The sequence below is a fragment of the Mirounga leonina genome, unplaced genomic scaffold, assembly GCF_011800145.1.
Source record: "Mirounga leonina isolate KUSES-001 unplaced genomic scaffold, KU_Mleo_1.0 Mir_127, whole genome shotgun sequence".
NCBI lineage: Eukaryota > Metazoa > Chordata > Mammalia > Carnivora > Phocidae > Mirounga > Mirounga leonina.
Genome location: NW_023270316.1, coordinates 61049035 through 61068519, shown reverse-complemented (window position 1 = coordinate 61068519; position 19485 = coordinate 61049035). Strand labels below are relative to the sequence as shown.

Below are 19485 nucleotides of genomic sequence, written 5' to 3'. Positions count from 1 at the left end.
ACTCCCAAATCTCTTTCTTATAATGAACCTCCATCAACATAATGAGTTCCTTAGAAGGAAGACATTGTGTAAATTAAAAATACTAATGAGTCATAATGATAATGAATTATTTTCCCTATTACTGGGAGCAGGACTAACCTTGGGCACATTTTCCAGCAGCTGAAGGTGCCTTCCCTAGACCTAGGGTTGCCCTCCTCTGGGACCCCATTCTCTAAAATTTCTTCTTCTTCTTTCTTCTTCTTCTTCTTCTCCTTCTTCTTCTTCTCCTTCTTCTTCTTCTTCTTCTTCTTCTTCTTCTTCTTCTTCTTCTTCTTCTTCTTCTTCTTCTTCTTCTTCTTTCTTCTTTCTTCTTTCTTCTTCTTCTATCTTCATCTTCATCTTCACCAAAACTCTGAATCCCCCAAACGTCCCTGATCCTATCTGGTCAGTCTTGGAGGAAAGGAAGTTACCAAACTGGTTCACACTCAAATATGAGTGACCAAAGCATCTGTTAGCCATTTCCAACAGTGCCCTGCCAGTACCACCTGGATGTTGTTATTTTTTTTTAAAAAGATTTATTTATTTGAGAGAGAGAGAGTTAGAGAACATGTATGCCAAGGGTTGCGGGGGGTGGGGGGCGGAGAGAGAGGAAAGAACCCTGAGCAGACTCCATGCTGAGCACAGAGCCCAACGCGGGGCTGGATCTCACGACTCTGAGATCATGACCTGAGCCAAAATCTAGAGTGTATGCTTAACCGACTGAGCCACCCAGGTGCCCCCTGGATGTTGTTATTTTGAATGGTGGCTGATTAGCACAGAATAACTGGCAGACTTTCTAGCTAAGCCGAGTATCTTCAGGACTGTTAGGTTATAAGTAACAGGAACCACTCAAGCCAAATGGGCAAAAATAATTTATTAGTGGGCTTACAAGGGCACAGCCCTCACAGAACTCGGTGGCAGAGGCACAGCTGGGCTTTGGGTGGGTCAGGGATAGGACAGCACTGCTGTGAGGAACCGGGGTAAACGTCTTTCTCTGGGACGGTTGTCCACAGACTCATCACAACTGTTTCGCTCTCTCCTCCTCTGCTCTTCCATGCACGTGGGCCAAATATGGCACCCTTGAGTCAACCTGCCCTCAGTGCAAGGGTTCTGTTTCCACACTCTTGGGGGCGGGGGGAGCTTGAGGCCACATGGGACAAACACAGTGCCTGGCTCAGGGTAACAACTTCGTTATGTGTTTTTTTTTTGTTTTAGACAGGATGTGGGGCCCACCCCTGAGGGGAGAGGTTGGGGTACCTCTCCAAAAGAAGTCTACGACATCAGGCCAAGGAGTTTTTTGCTTAGTTCAGTAGGGAACCCCGGATGTTGAGGGCTCTGGGGGAGGAGAATGACATTGATTTGTGTTAACAACAGGCCTGTAATGGGCTCTATATGAGTGGAGCGAAGAGCTCCTGGTGCCAAGTTCATCCTCAGGGAATAATGACTTGCAAACAATGGGATACATTCCCACTCTCTCGGCATCAGTGTCGCCTGGGACTGAATGTGGTTTAATGAGTCAAGAAAAGGGAAATTTGCCGTTTGTTTTCCACTTTGTATGCCCTTGCTGGGAACTTGGATAAGTCACCAAACCTCTTTGGGATTCTCTTGATTCCAATTCTTTTAATAAAAAATTTTACACACACACACACATGCGCACATACATACGTACATTACTTACATATTTTTATGTTATTCTTTCAGCAGATTATTATTCTGTTTCTCTTTGCTGGCCTGAAAAGACTCTGAAGGTACGTGGGCAGGGCCTCAGAAACCCAGCTGGGAGTCACAAGGATTATAAATCACTAGTGGTCAGGAAAAAAAGATGCTTCACCTCCTTCTCAGGGAGGAGAAATGTGTGCTGCGTGTGAAGAGCTACACAGGTTCTTTATAATGATGAAGCTGGTGATCTGGGAGGCAGAAAGCACACAGAAGCAAATGATATCTCAGATCTGCTCCTTTGGCAGGTGGGTGGGCATGGGAGAAGGGCAGGGAAAGGCCTGTTTTGCGGATTTGGGATGAGCGAGATTTTAAAAAGATAGAGAAGCCCTTGAAGGGCCTGTTGCTAAAAACTGTGCTGTTTCTCCAGGAGTCTTTAAAAAGCACCTACCACTTGGCTGTACCCTAGAGGAGAGAATTTGGCAGGATGAATGGTGCAGCCAATCCTCCTGCAGGTGACTCTGTTAACATTTAAATCAGGTGTGTTCTCCTAGGGGATGAAGCAGGAAACAAAACACACAACCATCTCCTGGGTAGGGTGGGGAGGAGCAGAGGGGCTCACCCTGGCTCTCCTGCATCCAAGGCCAGGAGAGAGGAGGTGTGCCCAGACAGGCCCGGTGAGCAAGCCCAGCCCTCAGCCTCGCTGGGCACGGACAGCTGGGCCTCCCGGAGGAGGGGGCTGCAGGCCTGCTGTGTGGACCCTCCTTCTAGCCTTCATTTCCTTTACTCAGGAGTCATTTATGACAATCCGTCGTGGCAGGCTGACGGGGCCGATAGCTTTTGGCAGAGGTCCTTTCTGCTTCTCGCAAATTAAATCACAGAGAGCGCCACGGGCAGTGAATACAAAGAAAGTGTTCAAGGCCACTGGATGGAGGGGAACAGCTGTTGGAGACCAAGTGTTTATGAGACTTCAAAATCCACATATACTAACAAGGCAGGCCCCTCCAAAAATAAATTGGGACATGGACACCTAAGAATGCTATCTGGGATGAAAGTCAAAACTCGGAATTACAAATAACAAGACAGAAATGAAATCTACAACAGACACACACCGAGAGCTTCCCGGTCCTGGGAGGGGGGCTGGCCAGCTCTGATCTCCCTCTTACAAGTAAAGAAACCAAGGCTGAAGTTGCTACGGTGACTCGCCCTCCGTCACATTGCTGGTAGGTGCCCAGATCCAGACTCTGAGCGCCCTCCAGGGCCCTGTCCGTGGTGCCAGGCTTCTCCAGCGGGCTCGGGTCTGAGCCAGGCAGTGGCAGTGGTGGGTGGAGCTGGCCAAGCAGACACTCCCAGCAGTGGCCCAGAAAAGAGCCCAGGGTGCTGCCATTTGGAACCCTTGTGTGTTTCCCACCTCATGTTAAAAAAAAAAATACAGATAGGGCGCCTGGGTGGCTCGCTCGGTTAAGTGTCCAACTCTTGGTTTTGGCTCAGGTCATGATCTCATGGGTCATGGGATTGAGCCCCATTTCAGGCTCCTCGCTCAGCCTGAAAGATTGAAAGATTCTCTCCCTCTGCCCCCGCCCCACACACGAGCATGCACGTGCGCTCTCTCTCAAAATAAATAAATACATCTTTAAAAAATAATAAAAAACAAAAAAATATTTAAAAAATACAGAAAGGCATGAGGACATATAAATAAGAGTTCCACCATTCAAAGATAAGCATTTTAAACATTTTAGCGCACCAAAATATCATCCTTGGAGATATTTCCTGTTTCGACACCTTTCCTTGCAAAAAATGAGATTCTGTTGTGCCTGCCGTGTTGCAACTTCTTATTCTGTATAGTGTGACTATCTCTCCAGGTCACATACACTTCAATAGTATTTTTTCTCATTTTGTTAAAAATGTATGTTTTATGATAACAGAAATAATCCTAGAATTATATGCTCATTGTAAAATATTCTAATTCAAAGAGTGCAGAAATGGATAGCAAAGAAAGCCAATGTTTCACTTCATCCCACCCTGGGGACGTAAGCAGTATTGCTAAATTTCTTATTTCCTGTTCGTCCTTTTCTGTGCGCAGACCAGATATAACAAACATACACGCATGTATCAGCTTCTCCCCACCGTGGGCTCCTAGACTGAGCTGCAGTTGGTATCTCCCCCTCCTCTTCTTCTCGGGACAGGAGGCCCCAGTCCTGGGAGAGGAAAGTGTCATGGGACCAGAGAAGGAAGCATCACAGGGCTAGTGACAGCATTTGGATTTGAAAACACTCTGGGGTGGTGGGTGGTGGGTGGTGGGTGGGGGACGGCAGCGTAGGGGGCCACTTACCCTCCTCCAGGGCCACTGAGTGGCAGGGCCCCACGGCACAGTCCACTGCCCGCCGCCCTCCCAGAGCACGCTGCCTCCTCAGGTGTGTATATTCTCACGACGGCCCTGATCCCTGCGTTGCAGGAAGAACTAGACCCCAGAGCAGCGAGTTGACCTCTTGGGAAGTTCTGTAGGTTTGATTTTGTTCCTGATGGCAAGTCGGTGGTCCCACATTTGCTGCCCCAACTGTCCTAAGGGGGGCATGTTGTCCACATCCATGGGAGGAACCGAATTCTGTCCGGTGGGCCCATGGGCTTTCTCTCTGGTCACCTGAAACCAGGCAGTCGGGGGCCAGACTGGACAGCATCCGGGTGGGCCTAGAGAGGAGATGAAGACAGCTGGGAGGTCACGATGTGGGTCTGCCTGGTGCTTCTTCCTCGGGACACACATACTTCAGTAGGAGTTCCTGACATGTGGACTGGGATTCCTGAATCCTCATTTGGGTGGTAGAGGCTTCTCAGAAGCCCGCTCCGAAGAGCACCTTCGCCTCCCTACTCCCACCTCCTGTCACGGCTGGGTGGCTGATGCCCACATATGGCCTATGAATTCCCTGTGGAAAGGGAGGAAGAACCATCCACGAGCCGTGTTAGAGACCCCAGCCCTCACCGAAGGCTTTGCCCTGATGTCATCTGAGAGTTGGCAGAGCATCAGGAAAGGGAGGCTTCTGGAGAGCAGGGGCAGCTGCAGAAGGCATTCAGGTCAGGGGTGGGCAGGTGCATTTCCCTGAGAACATGCTGCTCAGATGGGAGGGGCCGGGCTAATGGAGCCGGTTCTCTCCTAATGGGTTAAAATGACCCAAATCAGAGAAACCAGGAGGAAGGCAGTTTGCGGACGCTGCCTCTTCTCTGCCTTAGTGGGCAGAATGACCACTCCCCCCACCCCTGATGTCCATGTCCTCGTTCCTGGAACCAATGACTATGTCACCTTTCCTTGGCAGGAAGGGACCTTGCAGAGGTGATACTGAGACAGGGAGAGTATCCTGGACTATCCAGGTGGGTCCAGTATCATCACAAGGGTCGTTATAAGAGGAAGGCCGGAGAGCCAGAAGAAAAGGAGGAGATGCGCGGCTGGAAGAAGAGGTCATCTGGGTGGTGTGGTCACAAGTCAAGGAGAGCAAGTGGCCTCTGGAAGCTCAAGAAGGCAAGGCGCATGTTCTCCCCTCCAACTTCCAGGAGGAGCACAGCTCTGCTGACACCTTGATTTCAGACCTCTGACTTCCAGAACCTAGAAAATGCATCTGCGTTGGTTTAAGCCACTAAGTTTGTGGTCATTTCTTCCATCACCAACAAGAAAATTAATACACTGCTTGACAGAGAAGAGGGTTGGGAGGGTTTTGTAAGTTTTTGTTTGTGAATGTCTATCATATTTATTTCAGGTACCAGTCTCCTCGGGAGGAATGTTGGTTCCGAAATTGAACACCCATGATCTACAATCAGAAAGGACAGCACTTAGTGGAACGAGGGTCCATGCACAGAACAAGGTGAGTGACGCGGTTTTGTCAAGACTGCATTTTATTAATGTACCACATGGGCTCTTTTCCAAAACAAGGCTGATTCTGGGATACACATTAATTTGGATCTTAGCAGTTGCCAGCAGCACCTGGAAAGTTCCCTGGCCCTGAGGAGCCCCCCTCTGGAGGCGCCAGTCATGACTGTGCTCAGATCCGAGGGGTCTTCGTTATGCTCTTGGGAGAAGCCACGAAAGCTGCCGCCTCTCTTCTTGGTGTTTCCCAGGCTCGCCCACAAAGAAATTGGTGAGGGCTGGTGCCCCCTCCCCACCCCTGAGCAGGAGAGAGCCTAGCAGAGGTGCCCTTGGCCTGCACGGCTCAGAGGGAATCAGGATGGCGGGAGGTCACTCTTCTCCCCTGTGGGCGGCGATGGGCTCCCCAGCGACAGACGCCACAGGAGTATGCCACGTTCCCTGGGCTCACTGTGAAGGGCGTGCACCGTCCATCCTGGAGGAATGAAAGGCAGGCGTCCAGATCTCTTACCTGATCTTAGGTATGGTCGTACCGCCATATGTCAGGTGTGACAGCTATTTCTAAAAGCCCGATCTAGAACTTCCACATTGACGTTCTTGCCCTTAAACGCACCCGGTGGGGCTCCCTCGTTGTGTGTGAGGCTGCCAGCACCCATCAGCTTCCCTGTTGCTGGTGTCGACTGTCTCGGAGGGCCGCCTTGCCAGGCACTCCCACCTCCACCTCTGCCCTCTGTGCGCCCTGAGTGTGCCCCACTTTTGCTCACTGACCCTGCAGACCAATCCTGGTGGATTATCTCCCATGACTCAAAATCCTGACGTTCCAAAGAGCCACACTGCTTTACAGTTTTCCCAGGGAGCATGGGAATAAACCACTCACTCATCAAAGAGGCCCGGATGGAGTTCTTTGCAAAGCATGAGCAAGCAGCCCCGGGGTTGGGCAACAGCCGTGATGCAGTGGAGGTGCACGTGGGGTGCGGGGAGGGGGGTGTTCCAGGCATCTCAGGTATGGGTCCCACACGCCAAGGCAGGAGTTAGTTCAGGTATGACTGGACACGTGCTCAGTGCTAGCCTGCGCTGGGGGCCTGAGCTTTGACAGCCCGCGGGACAGACCCTGCCCTCACCCGGAGTGCATACAGCAGAGAATAGAGGGGCACGACCCACTTGGGAAAGGGGCAGGTCTGGGCGCTAATTTCACGGGCAGGGGCTCGGGTGGCCTCCAGGCAGCATGCAGCGTGCTCTCGGGCATCATCACTGGAGTTCCCTTGTGCTCCTTCCGCCTCCTGAGGAGGGGCCAGGCTGCAGCACTGGGTTCCACTGAGACACCCATAAAGACCAGATCAGGAGGACCGGGAGGTCAAGGGCGAAATCTGTGCACACTGCCGTCCCACACGGGCCCGGGTGGGGGCTTGCTGTGTGTGCCCCCAGCCAGCTCCCTTGCCTCGCACCTAGGGGCGCCTTCCCTCTCCAGGTGCTCATCCTGCGCCCTTGTGCAGAGGCAGCCTGGGCCGCTGCCAGAGCGGTGGGCCCGAGGGCACCCGGCCACCCAGGGCTCATCACGCCGGGGAGGTCGCAGCCTTTAATTTCCATGCGGCTTTCGGTTCATCTAAAAATATCTGAGCAGCCACAGGATTGAATCTCCCCAGGAATGACCTAAAACCAGTGTAATGAGGACTGGGGAATTGCTTCATTTCCATTTAAGAGGGGCACGTTGGTACGAGAAAGGGAGAAGCTTCAGCTTCAGAAGCAGAGCTTTTGTCTCCGGTTTGCCTTGTGCGTGGCGGAGGGGGGCGGTGCTGGGGTCGGGGTGCAGCTAGGGTGCCCCCTCCTCCGGGAGCCCTCCCGACTACAGCGGCCTGGTGGCCAAGGGGGCTGGTAAATGCGGGCATTCCGGGCCCAAGAGGCATGAACAGGGGCCCAGGGAAGTCAACGGGAGACCGCTGGGGATCTGGGGACAGGCTCAGGCCACCTCACCCCCACCCAGGTTTCTCGAAATAATGAGTGTGCAAAGGTAAATAATCATCCCTAAGGAGACAACCAGAATTATCTGGGAGCCTGTTGGAAGGGCAGGGAAGGGGAGCGGGGCTCTCTTAGGGATCTGCCTTCCCCAACTCTACGAGGAAGTTTCAAAGAGGAGAGACCTCCTCCCCAAACAAGGCAACTAAACCCAGCCGCAGTCACAGCAGACACCCCAGCCCCCCACCCCCCAGACACCGGAGGTGCCCCCTGGATACACTGCATGTGGCCTCACCACCCCCGTGAGGGGGGCACTGCTGTCGCCCTGTTTACAGGCGGGGAACCAAGCACAGAGGCTGCCGTCCCCGCGGGCCCGCCACAGCATTCCGGGAGCACAATCTCCAACATTGCTGTCCCCTTTCCGAAAGCCAGTTTCTCAGAAGCCTAACATTTGGATAGATATCCTTGGAGTTCATCCTAAGAAATAATTAAAGATCTGGAAAACGAGGCTGCTCATCGCAGCACTAGTGAGAGGAGAGGGAGGTAATAAATTATGGAACACCTGTACAAGAAATCTGTTCCAACCTGAAAACTCTGCCATAGATAAATGTCTGCGGGAGAGGGAAATTGTCTGCACTATATCATTAAATGAAGAGATCCGGTTCCAAAACTGTGCGCGCCTTATGATCTGATTTTTGCTACACCCACGCCCCCCTAGGAAAAGGCGTGTGTTGGTGCTGTGGAGCATCCCACGGAGACCTGGCTTGGAGACTTGGCACAGATTCGCCCTCCGATGCACAGATCTGAGGAAGCTTTGCATATCCTGTTCTAAATGCAAAGGGGATGTTCTCAGGGAAGCACACACACCAGGAGAGACTCAGGCCAGGCGTGCTGGGGGACTGGCTTCTCAGTTCTTTCCCCTTCCTAAGGGAGACATGCGTGGCTCTGCCTGCCCGTGAGCACCATCAGGCCACGGAGAGCCCCCAGCCGCTTTATTCCTCCCAGGTACGTCATCCTGACAACTCCAACGTCAACCTGTGTGCTTATAAAATCTGTGCTTGCAAGCCCACCACCTGGATCTGCACTTTGCCATCTGTCGCCCACAGGTCACAGAGCACCAACGGGGCCTCTTGGGTGTGGGCAGCCCGTCCGTCCGTGGACTTGGGAGGCCTGATGGGGGTTGGGCAGGGGCCTGAGCACATGGATCTTGTCCTCCACGAGTGGGACAACACAAGGCTTCAAACGCCATTTTTTGGTTCATCAGTATTTCCTCCGTCTTCCATAATAAACAAGTACTGCTTCTGTAAAAAGAAGTTTAGTTTTAATTTCAAAAATAAGGCCCCCAGATTATATGATCCTTTCTATCTCTAAAATCCTCTGATCTCATTACAGCTCTCAAATGTTTACTCTGGGTTTTTTTCTTTCGTTGGCTTCACCAGAGAACAAGATTTTGTTTCCCAATGTGCTCACTGCAGGGACACTGTGTTCCCCGAGGTCTGTGGGCAAATGGGGGTGTAGTCTGCAGCCAGCCCTGGGGCCTGGGTGGGGGTGACACTAGGTGAGGACCCTCTGTGTAGTCTGGGGCCAGGATGGGGTGGGAGGATGAGGCAGAGCGACTTGGCAGAGGAACAGCTCTTTCCCTTCTTACTATATTCCTCCCTGAAAAGAAGAAAACACCTCAGCAATCCAAGAAATCATCAGCCAGGATCCTCAGAGAGGCCAGACTCATTTGAGCGAGATAGCTAACTCAGGAGGCAGGAGTCTGAGTGTTTAATCCCCTTTGGCCTCCAGTGTGGCCCTCCCAGCATGGGAAGGAGACCCTGTGTCTTAGCATGCAGAAGGGCGAGGGACTCCGCAGAGGATCTTGCTCTCGGGGGATGGGCTGGCATGGGTGTCCATGTCCCAGAGCCTGGAGGACACAGGAGCCAACACAGTCCCAGGCTCAGGGGAGCAGGACTTTCCACCCAGGCCGAGGGGCGACAGCTCAGGGGCTTTGTAAGAAGAATCTCTGGAACCTGAGCAGCTTGGCTAGATGCTGTTTTGAAGGAGAAAGAGAGAGGAGTGTATGATCACATTCCTTTGTATTATTTATTAGTGGTATTGGTATTAGAAAGAAGCCAAGCACACAATCTCTTCACTTGAGAATTCTGTCTGCGTCTCTGTACTTTCTTCTCATGGCTGTGAGTCTGTCAGTAAGGGGGTTCCACACCAAGTTCAAGGACAGGGTGTGCTCTGGGATGCAGTGGGCGTGGGGAGAGAGACAGCGTGCCGTGGCTGGCCTCCCTCCTGCCACCCCGCACACCTCCGTACAGATTCTTTCAAGGGGACTTCCTGTCTGTCTGTGAACCCTTTTTCTTTCTTTTTTTTTTTTTTTTAAAGATTTTATTTATTTGAGAGAGAATGAGATAGAGAGAGCATGAGAGGGGGGAGGGTCAGAGGGAGAAGCAGATTCCCTGCTGAGCAAGGAGCCCGATGTGGGACTCGATCCTGGGACTCCAGGATCATGACCTGAGCCGAAGGCAGTCGCTTAACCAACTGAGCCACCCAGGCACCCTGTGAACCCTTTTTCTAACTCAGGCTGGGGGCCTCTCAAGGTGGACCCTCCCCTCCATGAAACTCAGGATAGGGTGGGATTGTCCCCCTTCCCCCATGACTGTGCCCAGGCTTTGCTGGTGAGACGTGTCCTTTGCCTGTTGGGGTGGGTTTTGTAAAAAGTGCCTCACCTGATTTTACACCCCGTTTTTCCCCCATCTTTCTGAACTCAGTGGGTCCCTGGAGAACAGAGGTCTTCAGGTTGTGAACCCTGTCATCAGAGTCCTGGGCGAGGCCAGGCCCCGAGGGCCCTGGGTAAAGGTGATCCCCCGGGAGGTGAAAGGTCATCTGGGAAGCTGACCGAACCCCGGGGAATGGGATCTGTCCAAAGCAGCACTGGAAAGCGAGTTAGCCGTGACTCTGCTTTTCTATTTCTGGTGGCCGTTATCTGTTAAGGTTTTCTTCTCTAGCTGGGCCGAGTCCCAAGGGACAAGCTCTGGGAGAGGAGGTGGGCTGGGAGGAGAGGGCACCAGAGAACACTTGACCTCGGGCGAAGCCAGGGTCTTCTCTCTGGATCTTGGTCCATCATGGACAACCACCCTCACTGAGCTGTTATGAGGCTCTGGTGACCCGGTGGCGGTGAGGGTGGTCGCCCCTCCCCTGGCTACCACCTGCCAGTTCCTGAACATATCACACTCCCACCCACCGCAGGCCCCACCCCACCCCACCCCTGTCTGGAGACGCTCCCTCGGCCCCTGCACAGGGTCTGAGTCAGTCACACTCTGCTTGACTCCTGTTCTCCCCTGCTCGGTCTCCCTCCTGTAGCACGTCAGGACCCTCACCCGTGGGGACCCTTGTGGGCAGGGGCGGCCCCTCACGCCCGTGGGGGCCCTGGGCGGGTGTCAGTGACCTGACTGATCTAGGGCCCTGGCGGCCACAGGCACAGGCCAGTCGGGGAGCTGTCCTTCTCACAGCTGCGTTCCCCTCGCTGTTAGATCGGGACCCCGTTCCACATACTTGCCTCTTGCTAGGACAGCCTCGTCACCAGCTGAAGAGGAGGAATTGACAGAAATCCCGGGAGAGCGGCTCAGAGTAAGCAAGCCAGGCCGGGCCAGCTCGGGGCCAGAGAAGGTATGGACCAAGGGCCAGTGAGCAGACGTCACTTCTACTCCCTCCTAGAGATGCCACTGTAGCTCCGAGGAACTTCGGTGACTGGGAACTTTTACTTTAAAATAAGGATGACCGGGGCCAGGAACAAGCCAACCTTCATCTTCTGTGGCAGGCTTTTTTTTTTTCCTCCTGTATGAATCTCTCCTTTATTTGAGAATGTGGTTTTCTTAAAAATTCCGTGTTCAAGATCACCCCACACTGTTGGTCTGAGGGAAGCAGGGTCGGAGGAGGGAGATGTGCGAACAGGCTGTGCACGTCTGTCCTCCAGGGGAGGGCCCCACGCTGCCTTTGTCGTGTGTCCCCTGTGTGGCCCTAGGCTCAGAGCAGGATTATGGGACAGTGCATATTTACATAAACAAATTACATCTGCTTAAGATTAGGAGTGGCTTCGATAATGCACCTGGCATTCTAGTGCTAGTTTGAAAAAACTTCTAAATTATACCACTTTACCTCCTAATGACTGCAAAGTTGTAGCAAAATCAACCAGATTTAGGACTATCTACATACATTCCTGGTGTTCAGAGCGGAACAACCCTCACTCATCATCCATAGTGGAGGAAAAGGCAGATGGGCGGTTCCTCAGAGGCACTCAGACCCAGGCTGTCAGCCAAGGAGCCCCAAGGAAGGGGTTTTTCTGGGTGCGTCTGCCCGGAAAGGGCAGTGAGCATCGGCTCCATTTGACTGCATCCCTTCTTTTCTGAAGAAAGTGGGGCCTCTGGAGTGGGGGGGTGGGGGTGGGCTGTGTTGGCACAAAGGGACTGGGGGAGAAGGGCCACTAGTCACAGGGGCCATGGTTTGAAGGGTACCCCAGCTCCCCCACTCACTGGCTGTTCAATGCCGTGCAAGCCACTGTTTTCTTCTCACATGTTTTCCTATCTGTAAAATGGGCTTCCTGAGTTTTCAGAGAGGCTTTTCCTAGCTGTATTTGCCCGGAAGTCCTTTCTCCTCAGTTGGAAAGTTTATTAACTACGGTTAGAGCAGACTTACGTGAAAGAGCAAGAAAATAAATAGGACTACGTGGCCACAGCCCATTTGCTGTGCACAGAGTCCGGGGCAAATGGTAGCTCACCAGCCTGCGGTTCTCCCTGGGGTCTACACAGGTGCGGGAGCAGCCCAGAGACTTACCTTCCCTCACCCGGGTAACACCAAAGCAGGACTGTTGGGGTGTATGTGTTTCAGCCTGACGACAACAATGATGGGACAAAAATTGCAGGAAGGTTTCCACAGAGATTTATTTTAAACCGTGGAGCAACTTTGCATTGAGAGTCTTACATTGGTAATGGCCACAGGCATGGTTCGGTTAGAGGTAACACAGTGAGAACGTGAGCAGAGTTTAAAAACATTCACAACATCCAGCAGCATTGAACGCAGAACCGGACACAGGCATTTTAACATTGTTAAGAAATTCTTGCTCAGTCCCACCTGCTCAGTCAGGAAGTCAATGTCAAAGTCTCCAGTGGCAGAGAGCATGGCGATGCCAGAAGGGTTCTGCTAGAACCGCATCCGAGAAATCTGTTCCTGCTTCAGGCTCATGACATCCTCAACCTGACCCCTTGGGGAATCTCATTTCAAAAAGAAAGAAAAAGATATCCACGAAGTAACATGCCTGCCACAGCCGGGTTCTACAGGGGCCCCAGACGGACGGCGTGCAGCATGGAAGAGTCCGTTGCCCTGGTTAGGGACAGCGGTAGGTAGGCAGGCACGAACAGGGGGCGAGCACCTTCCCCGTTGTCTAGTTAATAACAGTTTTTGTACTTTTCATATAAAGATTTTCTTTTGCGAAATGACAGTACATGAAAATAAGTCGTTTAAAAGGCAAGGCAAATGGCGTCCAACACAAATACAGGACGAGTACCGTGGTTACCAGTGACACAAGTGTTTGGTCTAGACTTCATACAGATGGATGCTACGGACCTAAGGCTGCCATCTATTCAAATGGGAGGAAAAAACGTGCATGTAAATGAAATAACGCTTTGCAAACCATTTTCCCTTTTTGAATTAGAGTTCACCCTCTTCTGATTCCCAGAGAACCAGGAGAAAAAAATATCAAGGTCAGATTCTCAATCTAACCTTTAAACCAACCTGTGGTTCTCTGCCACTTTCTCTCCCAAGGAAGTCAGCTACCGTTTTTGAGTCACAAAGGGGAACATTTTGAGGTATCTTATTTTTTAGTGAGATGGTACCATGATCAACTTCCACCTTCATCATCTTTTCCAGACCTCTCGATGGAAAAATGCAGAGAGCCATTTCCTTGATAGGACAGAAGACAAAGACCTCCCGATACTATACTCCCACCTGTCGGAGTAAAGTCAGCCATTAGTCCAACAATAAACATTCATGGAATCACAGGATCGCAGGACCGGAAGGGGTCTCAAGAACGAGCATCCAATCCAGTCCCTCCTCCAGGCTTCAGCCGCCCGCCCTGTCTCTGACAAGGGACTCTCTACTGTGTGTTCCAACATTCCCTGGTGTGCGAAACGCAAAGGAGGAATCCCACTCCAATTTTGGACAGATCGTATTCTTAGGGACTGCTTTTGTGTGTTAGGCCTAAATAGGCTTCTCAGTGGAAAGGATCATGTTTAAAGGCAAAATTACAAACTAAAACCCCCAAGGGGTGGTATGTATGTAATTCTCGGTTGTGAAGTTGAGCTGAAGTTGAAAAATGAACATGGATATTCCTGAATTAAGTTACGGACACAGGACACTTGGGCAGTGAAAGAAAAAGGCAAATGGATGGAATGGCAAGAACCAGAAAGTGCCAAGCCTCGTGGGGAGGTGGGGGTGGTGGTGCTGGGACGCCCCTGCTGGGCAGAGTCAGGTGTCAGAGGGGGCGCTGCCTGAGCCCTTCTCACGGCCTCTGACCTGTGGGAATGTTCCCTTCCAGGTGGCGAGAGGCACTACGGTGAGGACTTAGCACGTTTCCCACACTGCACTGAGAAGACCCATGACTTGCAGGAACAATTCAGACCAGCGGGGAAATGGAGGGCGGCCGCCAACGGGCTTGGCTCTGCATACACCTGTGATGCTGCAGTTGTCTAGAACAGTCTCCTACCACCCGGCATGGTCTTTCCTTTGTCAAAGGGGAGCAGCTGAGCCTGGCCCACCTGTGTCATAAGGGAATTAGCTTGTGCCTTCTCCCAGGCCAAGTCCACGCATGTGGTGGCCTCCAGCACCACCTCACGGCCTCCGGGGCGGGGCCGTGCCTCCAGAAAGTTAAAAAATTAGCTGCCATGGGTCATTTTAAGATAACCATCCCAGGTCTTTCTAAAGGAAAAAAACAAAAAGCTTAGATACTGGCCTCAGTCAGCTGCAGGAAAACCTGACTCTCAAACGCTGAGTGAAGCTCTCATGGTGCTCCGTGTACTGCTTCCCTCTGAGGTCACGGGGAACCCCACACAGCCCCCCCCAAACCCTCCCCCCTGGACTGCAGCCGAGCACCTGATACCCTCTGGCAACTCCAAACCACTTGTGGCCTCTGTGCACCAGGCTGATGCCAGATCGTAGGCCTGTTTCTGTCTCAGCAGCCTGCACATCATTTCCCTACTGGACTCACTCCAACTGCACCTTTAACCCTCCGCTCAGAGGTCCTTCTGCTGGGGGGCGGGCACCCTGTGCACAACCCCTGGGGTGGGCCCCCGCACACTTCTATCACAGAACGGACCGCATGGGACTGACATGACCCATCCACTCCCTCGAGTGGCCTCTGCCCAGGCCAGGGAATGGGCCCCGGCCCCCCACGGCCTAGTTCAGAGCCTGGCTTGCAGCAGGCGCTCTACAAATGGCTGAAATGGGCTACACTCTCGAGGATCATCTAAGAGAACTCCGTGTTTAAAATGGACTTAATTTCTGTGTTTCCCAATCAACTTAATAGATATCCCCTGTCGGTTAAAATTTACCATTGTTTTAAAGGAGAGAAAAAGACTGTTTGGCAAAGTGCTTTCTTTTACTTTAAAATACGTATCTTAGTGAATGAGATCACTTATATATGATTAAACTATGAAAAAGCAAAATCAAAGGAATCTCATTTAATGAATATTTATGTCCAGTAACTTTGGTACATAGTTTAGAGCTATCCCTTTACTTAAAAGTCAATCTCCAGGCTTTAAAAAGGGATTAATGTTAAGCAAAAATAAATTATGCTTTTTAAAAATGAATCTCAAACCATGAAAAGGTGATGTTTCCTAAGAAAGGCAATGGCTGTAGACTCAGACTCACTCAAGGCCGGCCTTCAGACAACAGGGGAGATGAATTTTCAATGCCCTCAGATTTCCACCTGGATTTGTTGCTGGGGAGGGGTCCTTGAGGAAGAGTGTAGGAAGGAGCTTATGCTGATCAAGACCTGCAAGAATTGCCTCACTGCATAGTACCCACCCCCTCAGAAACAGGGCTGGGGCCAACAGAAGTGTCAGATTCACCCATAAGAGGATCAGGTCTGGTTCCTGAGAGCTGCCTAGAGGTCATTCCTCCTAGTCATGCCATTAGTAGTTAATGCCCAAAAGCAAGTGTCCCTGGAAAATTCTTTAAAACTTTTAGATTCTCTTGTTGACACCTTAGCTATATATCCGACTGCCTGGGATGACCAAATGTTTTCTGCTTGGAACATTCTAGATCTCTGAAGATCCCTTCCAGTTTTGTGATTCTATGATTCCTTGAATAACTGAAACATCAAATGAGAAATACATCATTGATTGACATCATATAAAAAGACATGCAATTCCAAGTACTTAATGTAAAACCACCTTTGCTACTGTGGACACAAACCCAGACCATGAAAGGTTCCAGTAACATTTCTTTGGAGAAACCAAGAGCATGTGATTGGTTTTATCCTACCAAATGCATAACAAAAGTCTGTGCATGAGATGTGCAGTCCTGCCACTTTCCCGACATGACCACGTTAGGCATTCCTTGCCAGAACTGCTGAAGTAACAGAGCAAAAATATACGTAAAGTGCAATTCCAAGAGGGCAAAACAAGAACTATGACAGGAGAAAAGACAAGTGCTGGCGTCAGCTTTCACTCCTAATGAGTGAAGCCACTGCCCCATAAAATGCTGGGAAGACACCCAACACCAGCATCTCTCTCTCCATGAGTTACAAAAAATGGTGGAGACACTCATCGCAAAACTCAAGAATTCACAGTATCACAAACACACACCGTTGGTTTGCTAAATACTTCTTAACAAATTCAAGCACCCACGCACATAAGGAGAAAGAAAAGGGCAGAGAGGGGGAGACTATGATCTATCTGTGGTTTTTGATCGGGACTCTCATCCCCAATGAGGTGGCAAGTGGTGTCAACCTCTGAGTGGCTCTGAGTGGCTCTGCGGGCTGGGGATGAGCCACGCCGGGAGGGAGACGGCTGCAGTGAAGTGCGAGGTTGCAGCCCAGAGTAACCGCGGTGGACACTCGTGACCCAGCAGGGACAATCCGCCTCCCCAGTGGGGTGCGAGCTCCTCTGGACCTAACTCAGAGCCCATCAGCCTCGCTGGGCACTGATCTACTGCTTCCCTGACACCGTCCTCCCTCTCTGCATACGGGCCACGCTCCGAAATTCGGGAAGGGAGAACACAGCGATTCGTTCTATTACTCGTTTCCAACACATGGTTCTCTATTATGTACAACTTAGTACATGGCTCCAAGTTCCAGGAGTAAACTATAAAATAGATATTTGAGTATTTTGAATTTCATTCCCTTTTTAAAGCTCTCTCACAATCATGCAGACAAGACTCAGCTTAATTCTAACAGCTTCGACTGATGGCAACCAAGAGTAGCGTGGAAGGGGACAGCGAAGTGACAAGTGGAAACCGCTTCTGTGCGTGCGTGCATGTGTGTACACGCGTGTCCAACCTTAGAGTGTGGTCACATGAGCTCGTCTGATGTCTCAGATGACGGCCGCCATGTGCCAGGGCTGCACGGGGCACACCCACCGCTCCTGCTTCCCACAGCTGTGGCGACAGAGCCGTCCCTAGGAAGAAGCCCCGCCCTGGGAGCACGCGGGTCAGGGGTCTTCAGAGAATGGGAGTATGGCAGCCGAGGATGGAGGGTAGTACTCTTCCCGGTTGGAAAGAAAAGTAATTAATAGTCGTGAGGGGGAAAAAACAGCTTCCCCCCCCCCAAAAAAAAAAGAAAAAAAAAAGAAGGAAGGAAAGAAAGAAAGAAAGAAAGAAAGATAGATAGATAGATAGATAGATAGATAGATAGATAGATAGATAGATAGATAGATATAGGGAGCATTTCAAACACCACCAACAAAAACCTGTCAAATCAGAAGGGAGCAAGATAATGAGGACGGCTTGGATAGCGAAGGGCAAGTAATTGGCCTGTTTCTCTGCAAGGCTTCATTGAACCTGGTGATCCTCAAGAGACTCGGTGGTCCCCCGACGCCCCTGACAGGTGAGGGTGAATGAGGTGGGATGTGTAAAGGGCACATAACGGGGCAGGCTCACGGCACATGCTGGCTGCCAACAGGTGAAAATAAAATTTCTAAAAAGGACTCAACATTTGAGCCACTACACACAAGAATATTTCACTTTATCAAGTTTGACTGGATTCCCTTAAAATTAGAGTTCTTCGGGTTCATTTTCTAAAGCCCTCTTTTTTCTTTTCTTTCTTGTTTTCTTGTTTTCTTTTAACATTCCCAACCGGAACACAGTATAAGCTGTAGGACTCGGTACCTTTTATGTCTCAGATCACACAGTTTTAGTATGAAAGTGTGCAAAGTGTTCTGCTAAAATACACGAAGATAAAAATCTTTAAATATCTAGTTTTTCAAGGGGAAGAAAATACAGATGGTGAGGAGTAGAGCAGGATTCAATCTTGCAGGAAGGAGCACATTCAAATTCAGAGGTGATGTCGCGTGGACAAACACATCTTAAAGACACTTTTTTCTGAAGGACATGGGGTCTGGGTTTTTTTTTGTTTTGTTGCGTTTGTTTTCAATACTGTAAATGAGGAAGAGCTATGTGAATCACACGAAAACATCAAAGGCTCAGAAGGCTCCAACTGAAGGAGAAATGACCCAGGCACTGAGAGTCGGAGCTCTGAGTTACAATCATCGCTTCTGGGACGACAGTGGTCGGGAGCAGCTTTCTCACAGCACAGACAGAACACTGAGCGAGGCAGAAGCACAAGGTCACGTCTACTCGGCTGAACAGGAATGCGTTAGACATTCCAAACGGATTACTCTTCAGGTGATTCAAGAAGTCAGTCGGAAAACCCACACGAATGGTTTCCCGAACCTCTCAGTCGAAGAGGAGGTCTGTGAAAGCAGAAACACTGAGAATAAAGAGTGTCAATATAAACACATACACCGGCGAACATGAAGCGGAGGGGAGGTGACAGAGAGGGAGGGAAAAGGACGCCGACCACAGAACATGCCCACGTGAAGGAAACATGGAAAGGACTTTATAACGACCAAAAATACCCCCAACAGATGCCTTCCTCATCTCTCTAACACACAGAGCAACAACGAAAAGGAAGTGAGAAACACATACAAATTAAACACCCCACACAGAGTTTTCAGTATGCTCAAAACAATGTAGCACAGCCAGAGTGTAGAAACCATTTGTTAAAAAAAACATATCTTCTTTTCTATTGTATGAACAGGTTGAAAGAGTCTCCTTGCTGGTGTCCACTCACTAGCTCCCATGCCAACTCAGCCCGGCTCGCGAGCTTCTCTCGGACTCTCACGCGTCTGCTGACAGCCCCAGTAATAAAGTGGATTCCAACAACCGTTTCTTGAGTAAATGCTATCTGTCTGCGCCTGGGGTGTCCTCAAGACACGACTGGGGTCATATCCCATAACTGCGGAAAGGAAGAGAAAATGCAGGATGAACTGAAATTCCATTGCGTTGAGTGAGGATCAACAGTCCTCGTCATTGAATACAAGTGAACTTTTTAATTTGCCAAGCAACTCAGTACTACACTAACATGATTTCTACATCTATAAAATGGTATTTTGCCATGAAAATGTTTGACACAGACTTCAAAACCACGGCCGTGGGCGCCTGGGTGGCTCAGTTGGTTAAGCGACTGCCTTCGGCTCAGGTCATGATCCCGGAGTCCCGGGATCGAGTCCCGCATCGGGCTCCCTGCTCGGCAGGGAGTCTGCTTCTCCCTCTGACCCTCCTCCCTCTCATGCTCTCTGTCTCTCATTCTCTCTCTCTCAAATAAATAAATAAATAAATCTTAAAAAAAACCCAACCAAACAAACAAAAAAAACCAAACCACGGCCGTGGGGAATTCTCATTCGGCTAGTGCAGAATCTGACAGATCAGGTTCCCTCTGGGGCAAGGGAACGAACATCTAT

The 19485-nt window shown here is 50.7% G+C and overlaps 2 protein-coding genes across 3 annotated transcripts in view; one reads left to right on the top strand and one right to left on the bottom strand.

The window, feature by feature from the left end:
* DHRS12 (dehydrogenase/reductase 12) overlaps positions 1-8309 on the top strand; it is a 44583-nt gene extending 36274 nt beyond the window's left edge. The window contains 3 exon segments of the mRNA XM_035003808.1: positions 4089-4150; positions 5421-5525; positions 8196-8309. Coding sequence (XP_034859699.1) covers positions 4089-4150; positions 5421-5525; positions 8196-8309 — 281 coding nt within the window.
* Positions 8310-17359: 9050 nt separating this feature from the next.
* Positions 17360-19485, bottom strand: part of WDFY2 (WD repeat and FYVE domain containing 2) — a 170146-nt gene continuing 168020 nt past the window's right edge. For both annotated transcript variants that reach the window (XM_035003461.1, XM_035003462.1), the window contains exon 12: positions 17360-18980. In XM_035003461.1, the coding sequence (XP_034859352.1) occupies positions 18951-18980 (30 nt within the window). In that variant the 3' untranslated portion in view covers positions 17360-18950. The remainder of the gene's footprint in view (positions 18981-19485) is intronic.